The 20485-nt window shown below is 40.9% G+C and overlaps 1 protein-coding gene across 1 annotated transcript in view; it reads left to right on the forward strand.

The window, feature by feature from the left end:
- The window catches only part of adamts12 (ADAM metallopeptidase with thrombospondin type 1 motif, 12), a 33838-nt gene extending 13353 nt beyond the window's left edge, over positions 1 to 20485 (forward strand). The window contains exons 8-24 of the mRNA XM_021318091.2: positions 2707 to 2850; positions 4766 to 4910; positions 5032 to 5124; positions 5262 to 5407; positions 5489 to 5658; positions 6333 to 6466; positions 6617 to 6737; positions 8535 to 8779; positions 9821 to 9962; positions 10043 to 10169; positions 11050 to 11260; positions 11406 to 12527; positions 13810 to 13965; positions 14149 to 14325; positions 16027 to 16173; positions 16250 to 16403; positions 17306 to 20485. Coding sequence (XP_021173766.2) covers positions 2707 to 2850; positions 4766 to 4910; positions 5032 to 5124; positions 5262 to 5407; positions 5489 to 5658; positions 6333 to 6466; positions 6617 to 6737; positions 8535 to 8779; positions 9821 to 9962; positions 10043 to 10169; positions 11050 to 11260; positions 11406 to 12527; positions 13810 to 13965; positions 14149 to 14325; positions 16027 to 16173; positions 16250 to 16403; positions 17306 to 17436 — 3565 coding nt within the window. The 3' untranslated portion in view covers positions 17437 to 20485. The remainder of the gene's footprint in view (positions 1 to 2706; positions 2851 to 4765; positions 4911 to 5031; positions 5125 to 5261; positions 5408 to 5488; positions 5659 to 6332; positions 6467 to 6616; positions 6738 to 8534; positions 8780 to 9820; positions 9963 to 10042; positions 10170 to 11049; positions 11261 to 11405; positions 12528 to 13809; positions 13966 to 14148; positions 14326 to 16026; positions 16174 to 16249; positions 16404 to 17305) is intronic.

Below are 20485 nucleotides of genomic sequence, written 5' to 3' on the forward strand. Positions count from 1 at the left end.
GCATGGTTTTAATTTAAAATGTTTCTATACCGGTCCCCGATGACAGTCTGTCCTGCAGCTGCAGCTCATCCATCTAAATGCTGCTGCCAGATTCCTGACCAACTCCAGCAGAATGTGTCATATAAAGCCAGTCCTTAAATCACTGCACTGGCTCCATGAGTGTAGAATGATATAATGCATAATGTTCTTATTGCCATTGAAAGGTATGGGCCGAAATACATTTTAGAGTTGATGCAGGTTCAATTCAATTCAATTCAATTTTATTTATATAGCGCCAAATCATGAAACATGTCATCTCAAGGCACTTTACAAAGTCAAGTTCAATCATATTATACAGATTGGGTCAGATTATACAGATTGGTCAAAAATTTCCTATATAAGGAAACCAGTTGATTGCATCAAAGTCCCGACAAGCAGCATTCACTCCTGGGGAACCGTAGAGCCACAGGAAGAGTCATCTGCATTGTACATGGCTTTGCTGCAATCCCTCATACTGAGCAAGCATGAAGCGACAGTGGGAAGAAAAACCACCCATTAACGGGAAAAAAAACCTCCGGCAGAACCGGGCTCAGTATGAACGGTCATCTGCCTCGACCGACTGGGGTTACAGAAGACAGAACAGAGACACAACAAGAGAAACAAAAAAGCACAGAAGCACACATTGATCTAGTAATCTGTTCTACATTAGATGGTAGTAGCGGGTGAGCCGTCTTCTCTGGATGATGTCAAAGTTAACAGAACGCCAGACCAGGTGTACCTACTATGAAGAGAAAAGAGAGAGAACAGAAAGTTAAAGCAGAAATGACAACACATAATGCATAATTGAAGAACAGTAGAACTCAATATAGTGAGAAAATTAGATCCTGATATACTCAAGTAACCTAAGCCTATAGCAGTAAAACTATAAAGGTAGCTGAGAGTAACATGAGTCACTAGTTATAATTCTTGTCAAAAAGAAAAGTTTTAAGCCTAGTCTTAAAAGTAGATAGGGTGTCTGCCTCACGGACCAAAACTGGGAGTTGGTTCCACAGGAGAGGAGCCTGATAGCTAAAGGATCTGCCTCCCATTCTACTTTTAGAGACTCTAGGAACCACCAGAAGACCTGCAGTCTGAGAGCGAAGTGCTCTGTTAGGAACATACGGGGTAATCAGAGCTCTGATATATGATGGAGCTTGATTATTAAGGGCTTTATACGTTAGAAGAAGAATTTTAAATTCTATTCTTGATTTAACAGGAAGCCAATGAAGGGAAGCTAAAATTGGAGAAATATGATCCCTCTTGTTGATTTTCATCAGAACTCTTGCTGCAGCATTTTGGATCAGCTGAAGGCTTTGAACTGCATTTTGTGGACTTCCTGATAGTAAAGAATTACAATAGTCCAGCCTTGAAGTAACAAATGCATGGACCAGTTTTTCAGCATCACTCCTGGACAGAATGTTTCTAATTTTGGCGATATTCCGGAGGTGAAAAAAGGAAACTCTGGAAACCTGTTTAATATGGGATTTAAATGACATGTCTTGGTCAAAAATAACACCAAGATTTTTTACTTTATTACCAGAGGCCAGGTTAATGCCACCCAGATTAAGTGATTGGTTAAGAAGTTTATTTTTTGAGGACTCTGGCCCAAAGATTAAAACTTCGGTCTTGTCAGAATTTAGATGCAGGAAATTTAAAGTCATCCAGCTTGGGGGTTTCAAACTTCAGGTATAAACCAAAACCTACATCGGTTGCCCATTACATTTTAATTCTCACATCTAACCTTGTCCCTCCTCTTCTTTGTTACCCGTGTACATCGCTTACACTGCTTCCCGCTCTCAGATCTTTGTCTGCCACTCTTCTTATTGTTCATTTTGCCCGTGTTATCACTGTGGAGAACAGAGCTCCTCGGCTCTGAAACTCACTTCCTCCAGTCATTAGGAATATATGTTGTCTTCCATTATTCACTTCACAGATCAAAAGACACCTGTTCAAAGTGGCTTATTTGCTTTAAATGTAGAATTTGCCTGTTTTCAAAGCGTATTTACCAATTTGCCATTTAAATGATTGTTTTATTGTTATTTATTTATTTGTTAGTTTTTCCTCTGTAAGGTGACCTTGAGTTTTATTATTATTTTTATTATTATTATTATTAATATTATCTGCGATAGACTGGCGACCTGTCCAGGGTGTACCCCGCCTCTCACCCATTGACAGCTGGAGATAGGCACCAGCACCCCTCTCAACCCCAATAGGGATAGGCGTGGTAGAAAATGGATGAATGGATGGATATTATTATTATTATTATTATTATTATTATTATTATTATTATTATTATTATTATTATTACTACTACTACAATTTTGTATTCCGTTTGCAGTATTTTTGTTCTACCTAAGATTTGCAGAAACGGTTGGCTCCTTTTAATTAGTGCTTAAAACATTTCTTTCTATTGAATGTTGTTACAATCCTTGAAATGTATTTGTCGTTTTGAATGTCGTTCTCCGCTCTTTGTTCTTTTAGCCTCCTCTAAAGATTACCCTGTGCATGAATTGTTTTATACAAATAAACTGCCTTGCCTCACCCAAGCTTTCTAAGAAGACACACTTTAACCAGATCTGTTCCGCAATGTATTTCTCAAGTGAGGCTAAACGTTTCAACTAACAAAGCCTGAGCGTCAACACCATTGCATTCTGTATTTAAGTCGTGTTAATTTGTGATTCACTACAGTTTCGGGATTCATCACGACGGCCAAGGGAATGACTGTGAGGTGGGGGGGAAACATCCGTTCATCATGTCGAGACAACTGATGTATGACAGTTCACCTCTTACCTGGTCCTCCTGCTCCAAAGATTACATCACACGCTTCCTTGAGTAAGGCTCAATTAGAAATTTGCTCTGCAACCGCTTACCATGATATGATGACAATTTTCTTCTTGAGGGATCAGTAAATTGTCTAATTAATCAATTTATATCTCTAACTGGGACCACAACATTCCTAAAAAATAATAAGAAGACCACCTGAATGTGCAGGTACAGATTTGCATGAGCGGTAAAATGATGCAAACCTCACAAAGGACATGCCGTCTGCTTGACGAAAGCCAAGCCACAAAAAAACACAGCTTGATGGCAATCCAAGAATCCAAGTGCCGAGGCGTAAATATTATCCGTCTTGCCTCAACTGACATCGGAGCGAATAAGAGACAAGAAGCAAGAGCAAACAAAACGAAGGAGAGAACAGGGAGCAATGGTGGTGAATCGACATTTTAGTCAAATTGTGTCAAAGAGGAATTAAATACTTCTCAAACTTTACCAGCTGCTGCAAAGTCAGGTGACAAAGTCCATTTTCTAATTTGAAATTGATAACATCTGTTAATATTTAAGTTTGTTATGCTGTAGAATTATTTTACATTATACTTTAACAGTTTGGCATTGTGAAACAAAATCTTATTATTATTATCAAACTAATCAAAAGTTTTTGCCTCTGTCTCCCTGTCTAGTGATTTAGCTAGGTAGCTGGATACCTAGAGTAGATAGACAGCTGGCAGCTCACTAAGTTTGAAATAATGTTGTCAATGTCTCCATCATTTAAAAGCTTTGAGACAAAATCTGGGATTTTAATGGTATGATAACGCTGAATAAAAACAGCATTCACACAAAACCTAAAACAGGGATGTATCATCATTATTGGTTGAACAAGATTAAATAGCAGGATTTCTGCTGAATAATTTAATTGTACACAATTAAGTTCAATTCAGTTTTATTTACACAGCGCCAATTCACAACACGTCATCTTTACAAAGTCAATTCAATCAAATCAAACAGGCAGATTGTTAAAAAGTTTCCTATTTATGGAAACCTAGTAGATCGCATCGAGTCATTGACAAGCAGCATTCACTTCTCCTGAAAGAGCGTAGAGCCAGAGTGGATAGATGTTTGCATTGTGCTGTTGACTTTGCACGTGGCGACGGTGGAGAGGAAAACTCCCCTTTAACAGTGAGGAAAACTTCCAGCAGAACCAGAACCAGGCTCAGTGTGAACGGCCATCTGCCACGGCGACTGGGGGTGAGAAAAGACAGAGCAGAGACACAAAAGCGTGCAGAGGTGTTGATCCTGGAGTACTTTGTACATATTAGAGGGGATAGTGACAGACCAGCTCCATAGGTGGCTGTGTCTAGGAAGGAAACAGTTAAGTAGATAAGCTCTCAGACAGTTTTCAGGTCAGGATGAAAGAGAACACAGAAAGTTAGTTGTAGTAAAAGGTCGGCCAATAAGTTTTGTCTACGAGAGAAACAACTGGTCTCTAGATGAGAAAATACAGATAAATAATGTGGGAACTTAAAGTTTTACATCTTAAATAGGATAATATTATCATACCAGTCCCTACATCTTTTAAAGATGTAGGGATAAAAGATGGCCCTACATCTTTTGGTATGTAGGGACATGGTGTCTGACCACGTTTGATTGAAAGCAATTTCTTTGCTTTTTAATCTCTGACAGCCCATTTAACTATCTCTAAGACATGGAATTTTGTTGTAGGCTAAGAATACAGTCAGAAAAGGGAAAGACCAGACTCTGAAGCACTGATAAGTTATTACCCATCACATTTTTAAAACCTTGTTTAACCTGGATACCTTCATTTTGATACTAGCGCATACCTATCGGAGTCTAAAAAGTAAAACCCAAAAGCAAACCAGATGTTGCCGGCATGTCATTAGCCTATGTATGGATGTCATCTTCTTTTTCACCCCCCAAAAACTGACCTCGCATTAATTTTTATTTGCCTCAGCCGTGGATGGGGTTTCTGTTTGGACGACCGTCCTTCTAAGAGGGATCTGACCACCCCTCTGGCTCGTCTTGGCATCCGCTACACCACACATCATCAGTGCCAGCTCCAATACGGTCCAAATGCAACTATCTGTCCTGAGGTGGATGTAAGTGTTGCTCAACAGCTGAAATATAAATGACAATTCTGCTGAATTTAGACCTCAAATTGGTGATTTTTCAATTTTAATTTTAATTTAATTTTTGTTATTCTGATCCTGATATTTCTAGAACGTTTGCCAAATTCTTTGGTGTTCAGTGAATGATAGCTGTCGATCCAAACTGGATGCACCTATAGACGGCACCCGGTGTGGACCAGACAAGGTAAACATCGCTGTAAGCTTGGCCATGCCAGGGCTTTCATTTCAGATGTAGGCGGCAGTTAGGCTGACATAAACATATCAGCCCACCTCCTCTGTGATTTTGAATTATCACACTATTATTTTTTTTTTCTTACCTAGTGGTGTATTTCTGGAGAGTGCGTAATTGTGGGTAAGCTCCCAGAGACGGTGAACGGAGGCTGGGGACCGTGGGAGAAATGGTCCCACTGCTCCAGGACCTGTGGAACCGGAGTTCAGGCCGCAGAGAGGGAATGCAACAATCCCAAGTAAGAACTCGAACTTAACCTTCCCCTTTTTTCCCCTCCCTTTAATCCTTGGTCGATTCAAAATGTCCCGTTGTCCAACAGACCAGAATTTGGAGGAAAGTATTGCACCGGAGAGAGGAAGCGCTATCGGACCTGCAACACCAAACCTTGTCAGAACGAGAAGCCGTCCTTCAGAGAGATGCTGTGCAGTGAGTTTGACACAGTGCCGTATCACAACGAGCTCTACCAGTGGATCCCGGTTCTGAACCCGTGTAAGTGATGCAACCCTCAAACATACAACCGTTTAGTTTTTTTTTTTTTTCTGCTACACCATATGAAGCAACAGTAGATGCAGTTATTTGTATTAATCAATAGAGGGCAGCATTAGTCCTCGAAAGCCTTCTGTCATTTAAACACTGTTTGCACTGAAGTTCTCTTGGGCTTTTCTGACAGTTTGTAGATAGAAAACAGGGATTATAGTCAGTATCAACCCATACGAAACGTGTATCATTTTAAAGCCGTCACCAGATGAGTTTTCCATGTCAGCTGTTTACTAGAATGCAGACGATAAAGCGAGATTATTTTAATTTGAGGTGATTATGTAATGTTTTAGTCTCCCAGCATTGCTTTTGAATGAAATCTTACATGCATTTGTCTTTTTTGTGAAAAACAGATAAAATAAATGTGTAAACTTATACAATACACCAAAACTATAGTTAAAACTATACATTATTGAACAGTTAGATGATTTCAGGTTATGGAGTCAGTGCAACAAAACGTTATTATTTATATACATAGATGATACTTATAATTTGTATGGCATATATGTGTAATAATTATCATTATTTTATTATCAGTAATAATAATAGCAATAAATTATAGATCAAATAAATAAGGAAAAGTTAGTTAACAAACTTTATTTAGTTTCTTTCACGTTCATCCTCAGTAAATCCCTGCGAACTTCACTGCCGACCTGTTAGTGAGCATTTTTCGGAGAAGATGCTCGACTCGGTGACCGATGGGACCCCGTGCTTCATGAACAACAAGTCCAGAAACATCTGTGTTAACGGAGTGTGCAAGGTAGTGTGCCTGGGTAAGAGACCTGTAGAGACTGGGAGGGTTATAGCGGAGCGGGACGATGACACATTGCAGAGTACCCGCATGCCGACAGAGGGAGAGGATGCTCAGTGGAAACTTCCACTGTTCTGTGATTCGTGTGTTTGTGTTTAGGAGGTCGGCTGCGACTTTGGGATCGACTCGAACGCAGAGGAGGATCGTTGCGGAGTCTGTCTGGGCGACGGCACAAGCTGTGAGACGGTTTATAAGACATATGCTGAGCAGAAAAGTTTTGGTGAGTGCAACGACAACGGCAGTGCCTTGAAAAGTGACTCTTTTCACATTATGTCACATTACAAAATGGTTCGTACCAGAATTTAAAAGGATAATTCAAACACAGCAGGAAAATTATACTTGGTGTTTGAATTTTTTTTTTTCACAAATAGAAATCTGAATAGCCTTTTGGAATCCCCAGATTTATTCTCAGCATAAATCCAGCTTTTCTGTAAAAGGCCTCAGAGGTTGGAGAACATTAGTGAACAAACGGCATCAAAAAACGCAACAGACACAGCATACGGGTCAAGGGGAATGTATTGGAGCATTTTACGCAAGGTTAGGTAATAACAATATGAAAAGTCCAGCAAACCTACCAAGAAGAGCGCTACTCTGATGTAAGGACCATAGTAGCTCCGGAGGAGTTGAAGAACTCTTCAGCCCAGATGGGAGGATCTATCAAAAGGACATCTTTGTCTTGCACTTGACAAATCTTGCCTTTGCTGTGAACATACCAATCCCTATTGTGAAACACAGAGGTAGAAACATTATACTGTGGGGATTAATTTCTACAGCAGGAACAGGGAATTTGGTCAGAGCTATTGGGAGGATGGATGAAGCCAGAAACATGCCAAGGTTATACAAAAACCAGTTAGTGACTGCAAAATACTTGAGACTAGGGTGCAGGTTCCCCTTCCAGCAGGACGAATCCAAAGAAACAACCTCAGCTACCAGTCGGTCTGTGGTGAAAGGTGGTTCCGCAAAGTCAACGTGACCGTTAAGATACCGCCAACGCTGCAATGGAATGATTTAACATATTCTTAGCAGAGGCTAAATGAAAAGGCATCTCACACTTTTTAGATTTTTTAAGGGGTTAAGGCTTTAATATATAATTCTCCTTCCACCTCGCAACCAAGCACTACTTCATTTTGGTTATCTCGCAATCTAAATGAAATACATTCAGGTGTGTGATTGCAACATGGCAAAAATGTACTGCATGAAAACGTCTGCAAGGCGCTGTATCCAAATAGGAGAGTTCATACGAATATAAAGCCTTTAACACGAAGCAGGCAGACCCCTAATGAGGAAAAGCTCTGACGGGCCCAGTAAAAAGAGTGTGAAAAAGTGCAGAGACTAAATTTACGTCTGGAGGCATAAAGTCATTCCAGGGTAGCGCATAAGGATTGTACAGTTGTTCTTTATTGCCATGGCAGCAGCCTCATCCACACGCTCCAGCTGTTCGGCCAGTTGTGCTCCGAACGCGGGTGTGCACGCACGCCTGTTTGTCCAGAGATACACATCTTTGTCTGGTTTTACTGCACTTGGACAAGCATAACTCACCCGCTAAATCAACATACCGTGAAGACAGATTCATAGCGAAAGAGGCCCTAAAACAATAAAATCCTCCCTCCTTCCCGCCTTTCTCCCCTCATTCGCTTTCTTTCTGTGCGCGTGTTTTGCTACAAGTTGCATCCCTTCCAGATAACCGGCCCAGATGTGTGAGACTTCAAAAGGCTTGCACCAAGGGCAAGCACCCCCCCCCCCCACCCCTCCACCTCCTTTCACAAACACACACCTTCCCACAAACATCATTAAACCGAACAGACCCACTCATTGCTGCTTTCGTCCTCCCCCAAACCACCCACCTCCCATCCCCACACAATAAAAAAAAAATGCCAGCAACCCCTGCAAAGTGAGCCCACCCGGGTTAAACATCAGAGAAAAGGTGTCTGAAAGCCTGCATGTGAGCGTGGCGGCTGCCATGGTGGGCCGTCCCATGGCCTCGGTGCGACTCTGACTCCCCTCCTGACTCTCCCAGGGTACGTGGACGTGGGGGTGATACCCGAGGGCGCCCGGGACATTCTGGTGAGGGAGGCCGAGGAGGCAAGTAACTTCCTGGCCCTGAGAAGTGTGGGGTCGGACGAGTACTTCCTCAACGGCAACTTCATCATCCAGTGGAACGGCGAGTACGAGGCGGGCGGCACGACGTTCTACTACGAGCGCAGCGGAAACATGGAGAACCTCACGGCGCCCGGACCCACCAAGCAGCCAGTCATGCTCCAGGTAGGTTGGCCCTTTCAAAGGAGTGGGGAAGAGCAGATTTTAAAAGTGAATTATTCACACTTGTAGGTCACCTTCTAAAACTTCAGAACTAAATTCACTGACCCAACACAAAATAGTTCTCGCTTATTCATTCCTTATTGAATCAAAAAAATAAAAATAAAAAAAACACAACGGTGCTCTGAAAAATATTTCCTCCTTGCAGATTTCTTCTATTCTTGCTTTTTTTTCTTGTCAATTTAGTAGATACAAAAACACAAAACAAAAAAAAAAAAACACAGAGTGGTTCTAGGTGAAAAAGTAATTACTGTACGTCCTAATTTTCTGTGCAACACTTGGTGGCAGCAACTGCCATCAGGTTTTGCAAAATCCTGATGCCATTGAGCCTTTAACGTTGCCTTGGAGGAAATTTGACCCACTTCTGTTTTTTCAGAGAAAGAAGGGATGGTATTTGAGCATGAATGGCCTGTTAAAGGCCAAAAAATTTCAATCGGATTCAAGTCTGGCTAAAGAAAAAAAAAAAAACTGAATTTTTTTCAGCACTCCAGAGATGCAGTTTGTGGTTCGCTCTGGATCATTGTCCAGCTTAATGACCCAAGTCCACTTGGTCACGAACTGAAGGCAGGAGATTCTCTTTTATGTTTTCCTACTGGAGAGCCAAATTCATGGTTCCGTCAATATGACATTTACTTATTTAATGTCATTTTTTTAAAGTTTTTTATTCAATTACCTGTTTTATCACAGCTCTTTTTTGCAGACAAAAAGTGGCCTACCAATTTAGTCATTATTAACCACATGGCCATAAAGTGATGGCTGTGCAAAGTACGTAGGACAGTATGAACAGAACTCATCCATGTTTATGTTTCCCTAGCTCGTGTTATCTTACTTATACTCTAATAATTATTTATTTATTTATGTGAAGAAACACATAGCTAAATGTAACCAAAAAAAAATCTGTAACGGGCCAAATTAAAGCACCAAAAATCCAACATCAGGCAGATAGGAATGTGAATAATGTATTTATTTGGTTTTTGTTTCTTTAAGTTGCTCTTCCAGGAGAACAACCCAGGTATAAAGCTGGAATACACCATCAAGAAGACGAAAGTTACTGAAAATGAGGTCCCTGAACCTGTTTACAGCTGGAGACACGGAGCCTGGACCGACTGCAGCACCACCTGTGGCCTAGGTTTGGCTTTCGTAGAAACACCTTGCTTTCTTTTCGTTCAACAATAAAAGGTACTAAATCAGAAATGCTGTTGTCCTCAGGAGAGCAGCACCAGCCGGTACTGTGTTTTGAGACCGATGTGGGCGTTGTGGACGAGTCTCTGTGCGGCCCCGACAGCCGTCCAGAGGACCGACACCGAAAGTGTAAGAATATGGAATGCCCTGCTAGGTGTGTACTCTCAGACATCCTCAGAAAAGACGCTGTTTTACTGCAGTTTTTATGTTACCAGAGTCAACCATTTTTGCTCCATAATAAAAATGTACTTCAACGTTTACCTGTCAATAACAACCATAACCGTTTAGCAGCTCATGGGTTTACATTGATATACATTTTTGTATATTCTTTGTACATTTTCTTTTTTTTATTGTTTTCTTCACAACAAATATTTAGCAACATACATTTTTCTTCAAATTTACAGTTTTATATTTTTCCGTTGAGGCACCATGTTTGTATCAATTTGAGAGAAGAAGAAAAAACGTAACAGTTTTAAATTAAGGAAATTAAGCGTGTTAAAAAAAAACAGGGCACACATTTACTTTAGCTGCATGACATGTTCTCTTGTTTTTCCCATTTTGAAGACTAGCTCAGAGAAGTGGACCTTTATGTAAACTCAAATTTACACCCAAAGCACTTGAACGTGAGAGATTATTAATTAAATAATCCTCAACACCGATAAACTTAATATCTTAATATACATTTAAAAAAATTGTGTTGCTGATATTTATTGCATTTATTTACATTATTTTACTCTGATATTTAAAGCATAGGTTTCAATTACTAATATAGCAATGCTGTTGTTTGAAGTTATCCCTACATTTTTTTTTTTTTATTACGTATTCAATAACCTGTTTTTATCACAGCTCTATTTGCACCCAGAAAGGGGCCTGTGGTCATGGCCATGGTCATAAAATAATGGCTGTTTGTGCAAAGTTGGACATCATAAACAGAGCTCGTCCGTGTTTATTTTCTAAAAACGCAGCTTGATCTCTACATCACTGGCGAGAATGTTTTTGCTTACCCTGGTTTTCTGTCCTCCTCTGGCTCTTAGGTGGTGGGTTGGTGGTTGGCAGCAGTGTACAGAAACCTGTGGATCAGGAGGATTAAGGAAAAGAACCGTTCTTTGTGTACGCACTGTTTCAGGGGAGGAGAGGGTACTCCACCCTCTGGAATGCAAGCATCTGCTTAAACCAAAACCTGTGGTGCCATGCAACAGAGATGTTGCATGTGGGCAGGAATGGGCTGTTGGCAACTGGGAGGAGGTAGGCCTTTTTTTTTTTTTAAGGATAGTTTTTTTTTCTGTTGGGTAGTAGCTTGCCCCTTAAGCTCAGTTTTACCATCGAAAGACCTTTTTGCAAGATTCTCCCCCAAGTTTGATGTTGTTCATTGTATCCTTTGTGCTTTTAGTGCCCTTTCACATGTGGAGGAGGCGTTCGCTCACGCACGGTGACGTGCACGTTGGCACCAAGTAAGACCTGTGACCCCTCGACCAAACCCAGGTCCAAATCACTGTGCGCTTTGCAGAGCTGCCCAAACTCAAGTCTTCACAGACGGCCCGGACTTCCCCCTGTATACCGTCGCATTTACCCAAATAAAACTCACCCTACCAAACATCCTGGCTTACCATCATTAGCACCCCTAAGCTCCACAGCTGCGCCTACAACAACCACCAAAAAAACTACAACTGGTACCACAGAATCCACTTTAAGTCCTGAACCTACAGCTACTGAAATTATAGACCCAGAAGATCATGAGTTTAGTGGTCTGGGGAGAAAAAACAACTATACAAAGAGGAAGGTTTATCCTAATAAATCACGTTCAGCCAATAAAGAAATGAAAACAAGCGTTCGAGAGGAGGAAAATGCAGACGTAGAGGAGGGAAGTACTGAGGACGGGGTGCTGTACTCCCCAGGATATGATTATATTGTGGTGGACAAGACGAAAGAAGAAGAGAAGATTATTGACCTGGATGTTTTCGCCACGGTGACGTCTCTAACAAGTCCTCTTCAGACAACCACACCAAAACCACAAGCACGTCCACTTACCAAGCATATAACTAGAGTGCCACCCACAACTGCTTCGCCATTCGCTCTTACCAGTCCTGACACATGTGCAAGTACAACCCACCACTTACCCAACATCGACACCACCTCAAATGTAAAACCATACCGCCCATGGACACAGCGGGTTCCTCTAACAACTCCCCTGTACAAGTATGGCTCAGTCCTATCAAAAACTGGCTTCAAAACAAAGCAACCTCCCGCAACAACTATGAGAAAATCAGCCATCACGGCAGCTCCACCTCAAGTGCCATTTATTGACGTGAAGAAGCCCTCCCCAACAACCAAGAAAAACACTTCCACTTCTCGCACTAAAAAACCTTCCTCCAGATCCAAAGGAAGTCACTTCAACGGCCAAAAGCAGCAACCACGAAGTCCACAGAGCAGTTCCACCAGTGACCAAAGCAACCTGATGGCCAGAGAACCTGTTAGCATGGATGTATATTGGGTTGTTGGAAACTGGAGCGAGGTGTGTAAAGATTTTAAACTTTCTGTCTTACGCTGCAAAACATTCCCACCAGTAAACCATTCACACTGGACATGTTTCCATGATGCTACCCTGAGCCTTTATCCTCTGGAGCTTACAGTAATTACCCCGAACGCTCGATCACTGGAAGATTTAGGGCAGGGGTTCTCAAACTTTTCGCGGCCAGGGACCCCTTAGCAGCGGTAAACATTTTCCAAGGATCCCTTTAGATTCCTCATGCTGATAGTATTTTTGTACTGTTACGTAAATACATTAGGAATCATGCATGTTTTTAACATGCATGATGATGTAGCAGAGATTAAATCCTCGTTCTCGATAAAGCCAAACTCGATGTAATTGTTATCGTACTTCCTGATTTTAGCTGATTTGGCTTTTACGTTACTTCATGAAGCGGACGGAGTTGAATAGTTGTCCATTGTGTTACTTTGCTCAACCCCAACGCATCCTCAGCAGCGCCTCCTCAGGCCAGACTACACGTGTTTCACGGACCCCCAGCCCGTGGTTCGTGGACCCCCGGGGGCCCGGGGTGCCCAGTGTGAGGTCCGCTGATTTAGGGTACTCCCTCTATCTCCGCAGATAGCCGGACACTGAAGTCATGGATTTGAAATCTATATAGTTTAACTTAATAGAAAATATGAACTGAAGAGATGTTTACACCGAGATGACTGAAAAATGATGCTGAGAAATTTCCTACTAATTCTAAATGGGAAGCATCCTCCCTCCACAAAGCTTTACTCCAAAGGTTGAGGGTAATATCAGATTACTAATTCCCAATCAGAGAGATTTTTAGGGATATATTTCTACCCTGTTAATGTTCGTTAGCCTGGTAGATGAGAAATTAATGAATGATCAAACTCTTTATTTAAAACAACCAATAAAAGTTGATTAACAAAAATAAAGCATAAAATAAAACCCACAATATTAATGAGACAAAACACCATGTCTAACAAGTTTTATACTTAAAATCAATAAATTAAAAAAAAGATACGAAACCAAATACATTTTCAACCTAAACATTGGTTAGTGGGCCAAACCAAAATATGATGGCACATTGGGTAAAATCTACAAATTATGTGCAGTCTGTTTATTTTCTTTTATTAGTTATAGACTAAATAAAAGGCAAGTCCAGTAATCTAATGAGAGTCTGATCAACGTTTTTATTTCCCCAAAACACTGACCTTAAATGTAATGCTGGTATGTTACTTTAGTCAACTAAACACACACGGAGTATTTTTTTTTTAAGATGCTAGCCATTTCTGTCCAGTGTTCGACAACTTGTGGGATTGGAGCTGTGTGGAGAACAGTGGTGTGCAGTTCAGAGAATGAGGCCGACTGCGCTGCTAACATGAAGAGACCGGAGCCTGCAAGAACATGTCACCTGCAGCCGTGCGCTACCTGGCAAACCGGCAGCTGGAGCAAGGTCAGCGTCTCTAGATGTCAAGGAACCGACTGTCACGCCGTTTATTTGGGAATTACAATTAATAGAGTACATTTATTATTAGTTAGTCACTGAAGGAAATAAAAAACATGTTGTGTCTGTTGTAACTTTGACTGGTATCGGTTTGTGTTTGGAGGATTTATTGGGTTGGAATTTTCTCCACAGTGTCCAGAAAACTGTGGGTTGGTGAGAAGGAGGTACCGTGATGTCCAGTGTGTTGATTCTCAGAGCAAACGTGCCCTCAGACCTTTCCACTGCCAGACTGTGTCCAGCAGACCCCCAAGCGCCCTGGTTTGCCCCCACAAGCCCTGTATGAACTGGACCGTGACACCCTGGGGCCTGGTAGGACCATCACACATTCAAATCATCATTTTATGTGTCATTGAACATAAAACGGACTATTGAGGCCCTTTTTTTTATCCCGCTTACATACTTTATACATTATGAAGTACGGTATATGTTATACTTTTGAGTCATAGTTTTGATGTCTTTACTAAGTCATAAAAATAAGGAAAGGCCATTGAATGGCAAAGGCAAGTCCAAACATTTGACTAGTAGTTTATGTTAGAAGACTTTGCATTTGCATATTTTTGCGTGTGTTGTTTTTGATGTCCATCCGAAAGACTTTTGGTTCTTAATCAACTCCAAGTTAGGAGTTTCATGCATTATTTGTTGCCTCTTTGATATTATTAGAATACTGCTCATTGTAAATTTCTCATACCCCTTGAACTGTTGGACATTTGTCACATTATCTCCACAAACTGCAATGTGTTATATCGGGATTTTCTGTGATAAACCAACACAAAGTCTTACATAATTGTAAAGGGGAAGGAAAATTCTACAGTTTCCTAATGTGCAATTTTACATCTTCAAAGAAAATCAGCAAAAGGCCTTGTTTATACGTGTAGACCTCTTTACCCTGACGCCCCTAAATAAAATTCAGTGCAACCAACTGCCTTAAGTGCACGCCCTAATTACTAAATAGAATCAAATCTTAGTATAATCAGGGTGGTTCTGTGAGGGCCTCAGAGGTTTGTTAGAGAACATCAGAGAACAAACAGCACCATGAGGACCAAGGAACACAGCAGGTATGCCAGAAATTAAGCTGGGATGTTTGTGAAGATATTTTCATGTAGATTTAGGTTACGAAGCAATATCTGAAGCCTTAGATAAAGCTCAGAGGACTATTCAACCTGTCATCTGAAAATGGAAAATAAATGGCACTTCTGCAGACCTACACAGACAGAGTTGACTGCAGGATTGATGGAGGTGCACACAGGGCAGTCCTTAAAGAAAACCCATTAGATGCTCCAAAAGACTTGGAACATTTCAGAAGTACAACAATCCCAAACATACAGACGGAGCTACAATACAATGGCATAGATAAAAGGATATCCGTGTTTTACTGTCAATATTTTTTAATTTTTTATTACAAATTTCGATTTCATTCATTGGGTTCAAACAAAACAATTAAACATAAAAACAAACATTCTAAAGTCCTGAAAGAGAGCAGAAAGAAAAATAATCTTATGTTATCTGCCCCCTTTACCTAAAGCAATATATTTACAAAAAAAATATAAATAAAAATATATATAAGGCCCTATATATAAAACTATTTACAAAATCACCAATAACAACAAAACAAAAAGCATCAAAATATACATAACAAAAACTAAAGATAATGAAATAGTATATCTGTCCTCCAAACTGAAATACACATTTCACTTTAGGTTGATTTTCTGTATCAGGCATAGCTGACATATTCACTCAGCATTGCAGCTTTTATTGTCCTTTTAAATGTGAATATTGATTGTGATTCTTTGGTTTCTTTGTTCAGATTGTTCCATAAACCGATTCTTTTCACAGAAACACAGCGCTCCATCAGTTTTGTTCTAAATTTTTTTTTTTTTTAAAGATCTCAAATCCTTTTAAATTAACTTTTAAAGGTACCTGTATGTGACCAAGGCGTTTGCTTGAAGAAACCTTTGTCTGGCAATCTTAAAATAAAGCAGAAATGACAAAATATATTCTCATTTTCTACAGTGCTCTAGCAGCTGTGGTGAAGGCATCAGGGAGCGACTGGTGTTCTGCCCCGAGCCTCATCGCTGCAGCACCGCTTTCAGGCCCAACAACACACAGCCGTGCCGTTTAAAGCCTTGCATGCGCTGGAAAGCTGAGGACTGGGGGGAGGTCGGTCTCACTCTGCTTCCCCGAAATAAAGGTTTTAGATGTTTGGTTTCTTCTAACTTATTCGTCGTTGTTCTAGTGCTCCGTGAGCTGCGGTGAGGGTCAACAGCATCGTTCAGTCAGCTGTGTGAGCGAGCAGGATTCGGCCGTGGTGCCAAACCGCTTCTGTGAGAAGATTTCTGCACCAGAAACTCTCAGGAAATGCAACATGCAGGAATGCAAGAAATCCACAGGTCTGTATGCGACAGCCTGCTTCAGAGCTCCACTGGTGGGAAAAGAAGTCGGGACTGAATAGCTGATTCTGTGCCCACACACACATATGCATGCTCACTTTGTCAAGAAGTAAATACCCCCTAAAACTAGTAGCTGGTTGTATCACACCATTTATCATTTATTTAAATAAATGATAAATAAATTTATCATTTATTTAAATGATAAATGGCAGTGAATATTTTACATCCCTGTGGATGAAATTTGGCCTGCTCTTCTTTGCAGAGTTGTTTTAATTTAACCACATTGTAGGTTTTTGAAGCATAATTAACCTGCTCCAGTCATACCACAGCATCTCCATCAGATTTAAGTCTAGACTTTGACTAGGATACTAAAAAAAAACAAAAACATCTTTCATTCTGTTTTTTTATTTTATTTTTACCATTCAGAGGTGGACTTGCTTTGGATTAGGTTCCTGCTGCATAGCCCAAATGTGCTGGAGCTTAGAATCATGAACTGATGCTCGGAATGTTCCTTCAGTATTTTCAGACCTAAATTCATAGTTCCATTGATTACAATCAAGTCATCCTGAAGTACCAAAGCAGCCCAACATACCCAACACACACACAGAATGTTGCCTCACAAGTCTTGGGAATCATCAAGATGTTTCATGACAAATGTGAGGCATACCAATAGGGTGTTACCAATTATTAATGGTCAGTTGAATCCCCTAATGAGCTTAAATAAATAAATAAAAACTCTGGATGTATTTTAAGTAGTTCTTCTCACCATCCATAGTAACTGTTTTTAGATGACTTAGAAACGTCTAACAAATAAGACCTGTTGGCCCAGTGATTGTGCAGTTACATTCATTACTTTGTACCATATTGGACTTAGAGTTATGTTTGGGTGTCTCTCTGTTTAGTTTGCAGAAAAAACACCATGTCCTCCCGCTTCTGTGACAAGCTGAAGCTATTGGGTCGTTGTACGCTCAGGTCGGTGCAAAGACAGTGTTGCTTCACCTGCAGGGCGCTGCCAAGACTGGACGCTTCCTGACCGGAAACCCTACCTACCTTCTGTTCGTGAAGTCCTGGTACGAAGCAACATCCATCTACAGACTGACAAACCAAAGTGATAACGGCAACCTCAGCAAGCCAAAGTTAATCATCAAAAACAGGAGTGTGTCTGTGGTCAACCGCGTTTCTTTTTTTCAATATTTGTTTTTTCTTTCATGTGTTTGGTACATTTTAACATACTTTAGGAAAATGTTGGATAAAAAACTAGATCATTTAAAAGGCCAAACAGCTTATAATACCTAATAAAAATATCTGAGCATAAGAGCTTAAATAACGCAGCAAAGAGTAAAACGATATTATGCACAGGCATGGGCCGGTATGAGAGTCTCACAATGCAAACACAGCTATTCCATTGTATTTTCACAGAAATGTGAGACAAAATGTAGAACATGATTTCAATTCTTTCATTTTAAAGTAGAAAACAAGGTGATATGAGCTGGTTAATTAGTCTTTCTGCTCAGGTTTACAGCTTGCAGTCATCTTCTTAACAGATATGCTCCTCATGGCTGGCCAGCTGTAGTTTTAAAGGGGACATATGGAAAATCCATTTTTTTAGCCCTTAAATACATTTTGTTGTGTACTTGGAGTCTCCAGGAATGCATAAAATTTGAATGCAGTCTGTCCAAGTTCCACGTAGATATCTTCATATTCTGTCTGGGTCATATTTTTCAAGCCGTCCATTTTAACCATTAAGTCACAGTATTTGCTGCGGAGCTGCTAAACAAGGTCATGGACGTCCAGCTCACCAACTTCGCGAACCCACCATTTTAATTTCGCTGAGTGATTTTGTTGTCCAAGATGAAAGATACCAAAGCTACTACTGTCCCCCAGCACACTACAAAAATGGCCGAACGGGGTGGAGTGAAATGTTCTGTGACCTGGAGGGGGGCGGGGCCTCATTTAGATTTAAAGAGACCACACAACAACGAGTTACTCTCAGAAGCACCTCAGAACACGGAGAAAAAGAGGAAATGTGGGGGTAAATTAACGACGAATTTAGAGCAGCTCCACTTTATATAGACCACAACTGAATGAAAAGCATGATACGTCCCCTTTAAAACAGCATAACTTAATTAAAGCAACCCTGTTCACTTCTGGAAAGAGTGCAGAGAGATGCCCACATTGATGGTAGAAGCATACAGTTATCAAACAATTAAGCCTTTTACACAATCAAAGCTGTATCAGTGGTAATCATTTTAATGACAGGTATTTTGCAGGATAGTAGCTTAGCATGGTTGGTAGGTACGTTACATCCCATTGCTCATTTGCTTTAAGCGTGATGGGTGGTTCTCCTTTGGGATCTTGGCATACCTCTGCGTACGCGAGCCGCTTCAACCAGGCACGAGCTCCTATTCATACTATTTTTAGCTAAGTTGAACGAGCTTCTTTTACTAAGTTTTCACAAAAGACTCTTTGGGGCGATGTTACCCTCGTTTGTACGCTGCCTACTCAGAAGAGGAGAAGAAAAAAAGAATAGAAAAGAAAGAGGGCGCCATCTTCTGATGAAAATGATCTCACTTTGCGGTCGAGCGGACAGTAGGGAGGACTAGTTGGAGTGAGTTAGGGCCTCGTTTCCACGCTATGTATGCGGTTTTGACAACAAAATAAATTTCCTGTTTAAATGTATCTTTTGTTCTTTTCGTAAACGTGTGCAGCCAGCTGGGCAGCGGTGTGCAGAAACAGTTACATTACTTTGTGCTCCACGCAGCCACAAAAACCGTGGTCACTCTAGCACTTTCTCCGGCCTTTCATTAAAAGCACTCTAAACCGCAGGAACAGCATTTGGAGTATTAGAAACAGTAACCTCAGAATGCCTTTATAGGCAGCTGGCCCATGCCTCATTATGTGCCAGAACGGGTAATTCTGGGTTAAAGGTGCTTTTACAGCTTAATAAAGGTGCTTTTAAAATCAAGCTGCAGATGAGTCACAGCTCATACATGTTTTTCAAAATGTACTGGTAAAAGCAGAATGTACATTAAAATGTTCTGTCTTTTAAAACATTATTTGGAGGAAAAACTTTAGTATTTTGTTAAAACTTAGTTTTGTTTCTTATTGAATTGCGTGTGTTTTTTTTTTTCTCAGAGCCAGCACTGTGTGTTTATTTACAACTTGATATAGGTCTTTTTTTTCATATTATCAAAAATGAACAAATCTGCAGTCAGACTTGTTCTCCTTTAAAAATAAGGCAGAGGTGTTGCAGGTCATCCCTCTCAGGTCACTCTAAAGATGGTCCTTGTGTTTGTGTGAAATATTGTACTATACCAACTTGTGCATCTTCAGTTGCTTTCCTTGTCTCCAAATTGTGAGTGCAGGAGGCTTGGACAAACGTAAGAGAACGGAGTGGAGGTGACTCATATTCAATGAAATGTCTTGCTTTGGTGGGTCACAGGGAGGAAGAAGGTGACAAATGAGGAGATTAGACAATCTTGTCGCCATTCACAAGGAATGCCATCTTCACTGATACGCTACATTGCCGAAAGCATTCGCTCATCTGCCTTCCCAGCAATATAAACCTGAGTGACATCCCATCCGCCGGGTTCAAAATGGTCTCAGCTACAACAGCTTAAACAGGAGTGTGCTTCCGGCAATCTTTGACCATTCCTGAGAAGTGCAATTGTGAGGCGAGGCACTGATGTAACCAGATGTAACTGGCCTGCACATTGTACACTTTAATGTGTTCTGGCTGTTTAAAGTCAGTATGTGCAGACCAGTCGTATTCCTCCACACCAAATTTGCTCATCCATGTCTTTATGGACCTAGGTTCATGTTGGAACAGGAGGTCCCCATTCTCTAACTGTTCCCACAAAGCTTGGAGCTTTGGCTAAAAATGCCTTGGTGTGTTGAACTATTAAGAGTGCATTTCACTGGAATGAATGCCCCTTTTCCATGGTGAGGCGTTGATTTAATACAGTGCTGGTTGGCTTGATTCAGTTCCACACGGGTGGTTTTTCATTACAATTGCGTACCACGCCAATCAGGGTGACATGGCAAGGCGGCGCTGAGGGTCAGACACTTCATCAGCTGCTGAG

This window comes from Fundulus heteroclitus, chromosome 12 (genome assembly GCF_011125445.2).
Source record: "Fundulus heteroclitus isolate FHET01 chromosome 12, MU-UCD_Fhet_4.1, whole genome shotgun sequence".
In the NCBI taxonomy this organism is placed as follows: Eukaryota; Metazoa; Chordata; class Actinopteri; order Cyprinodontiformes; family Fundulidae; genus Fundulus; species Fundulus heteroclitus.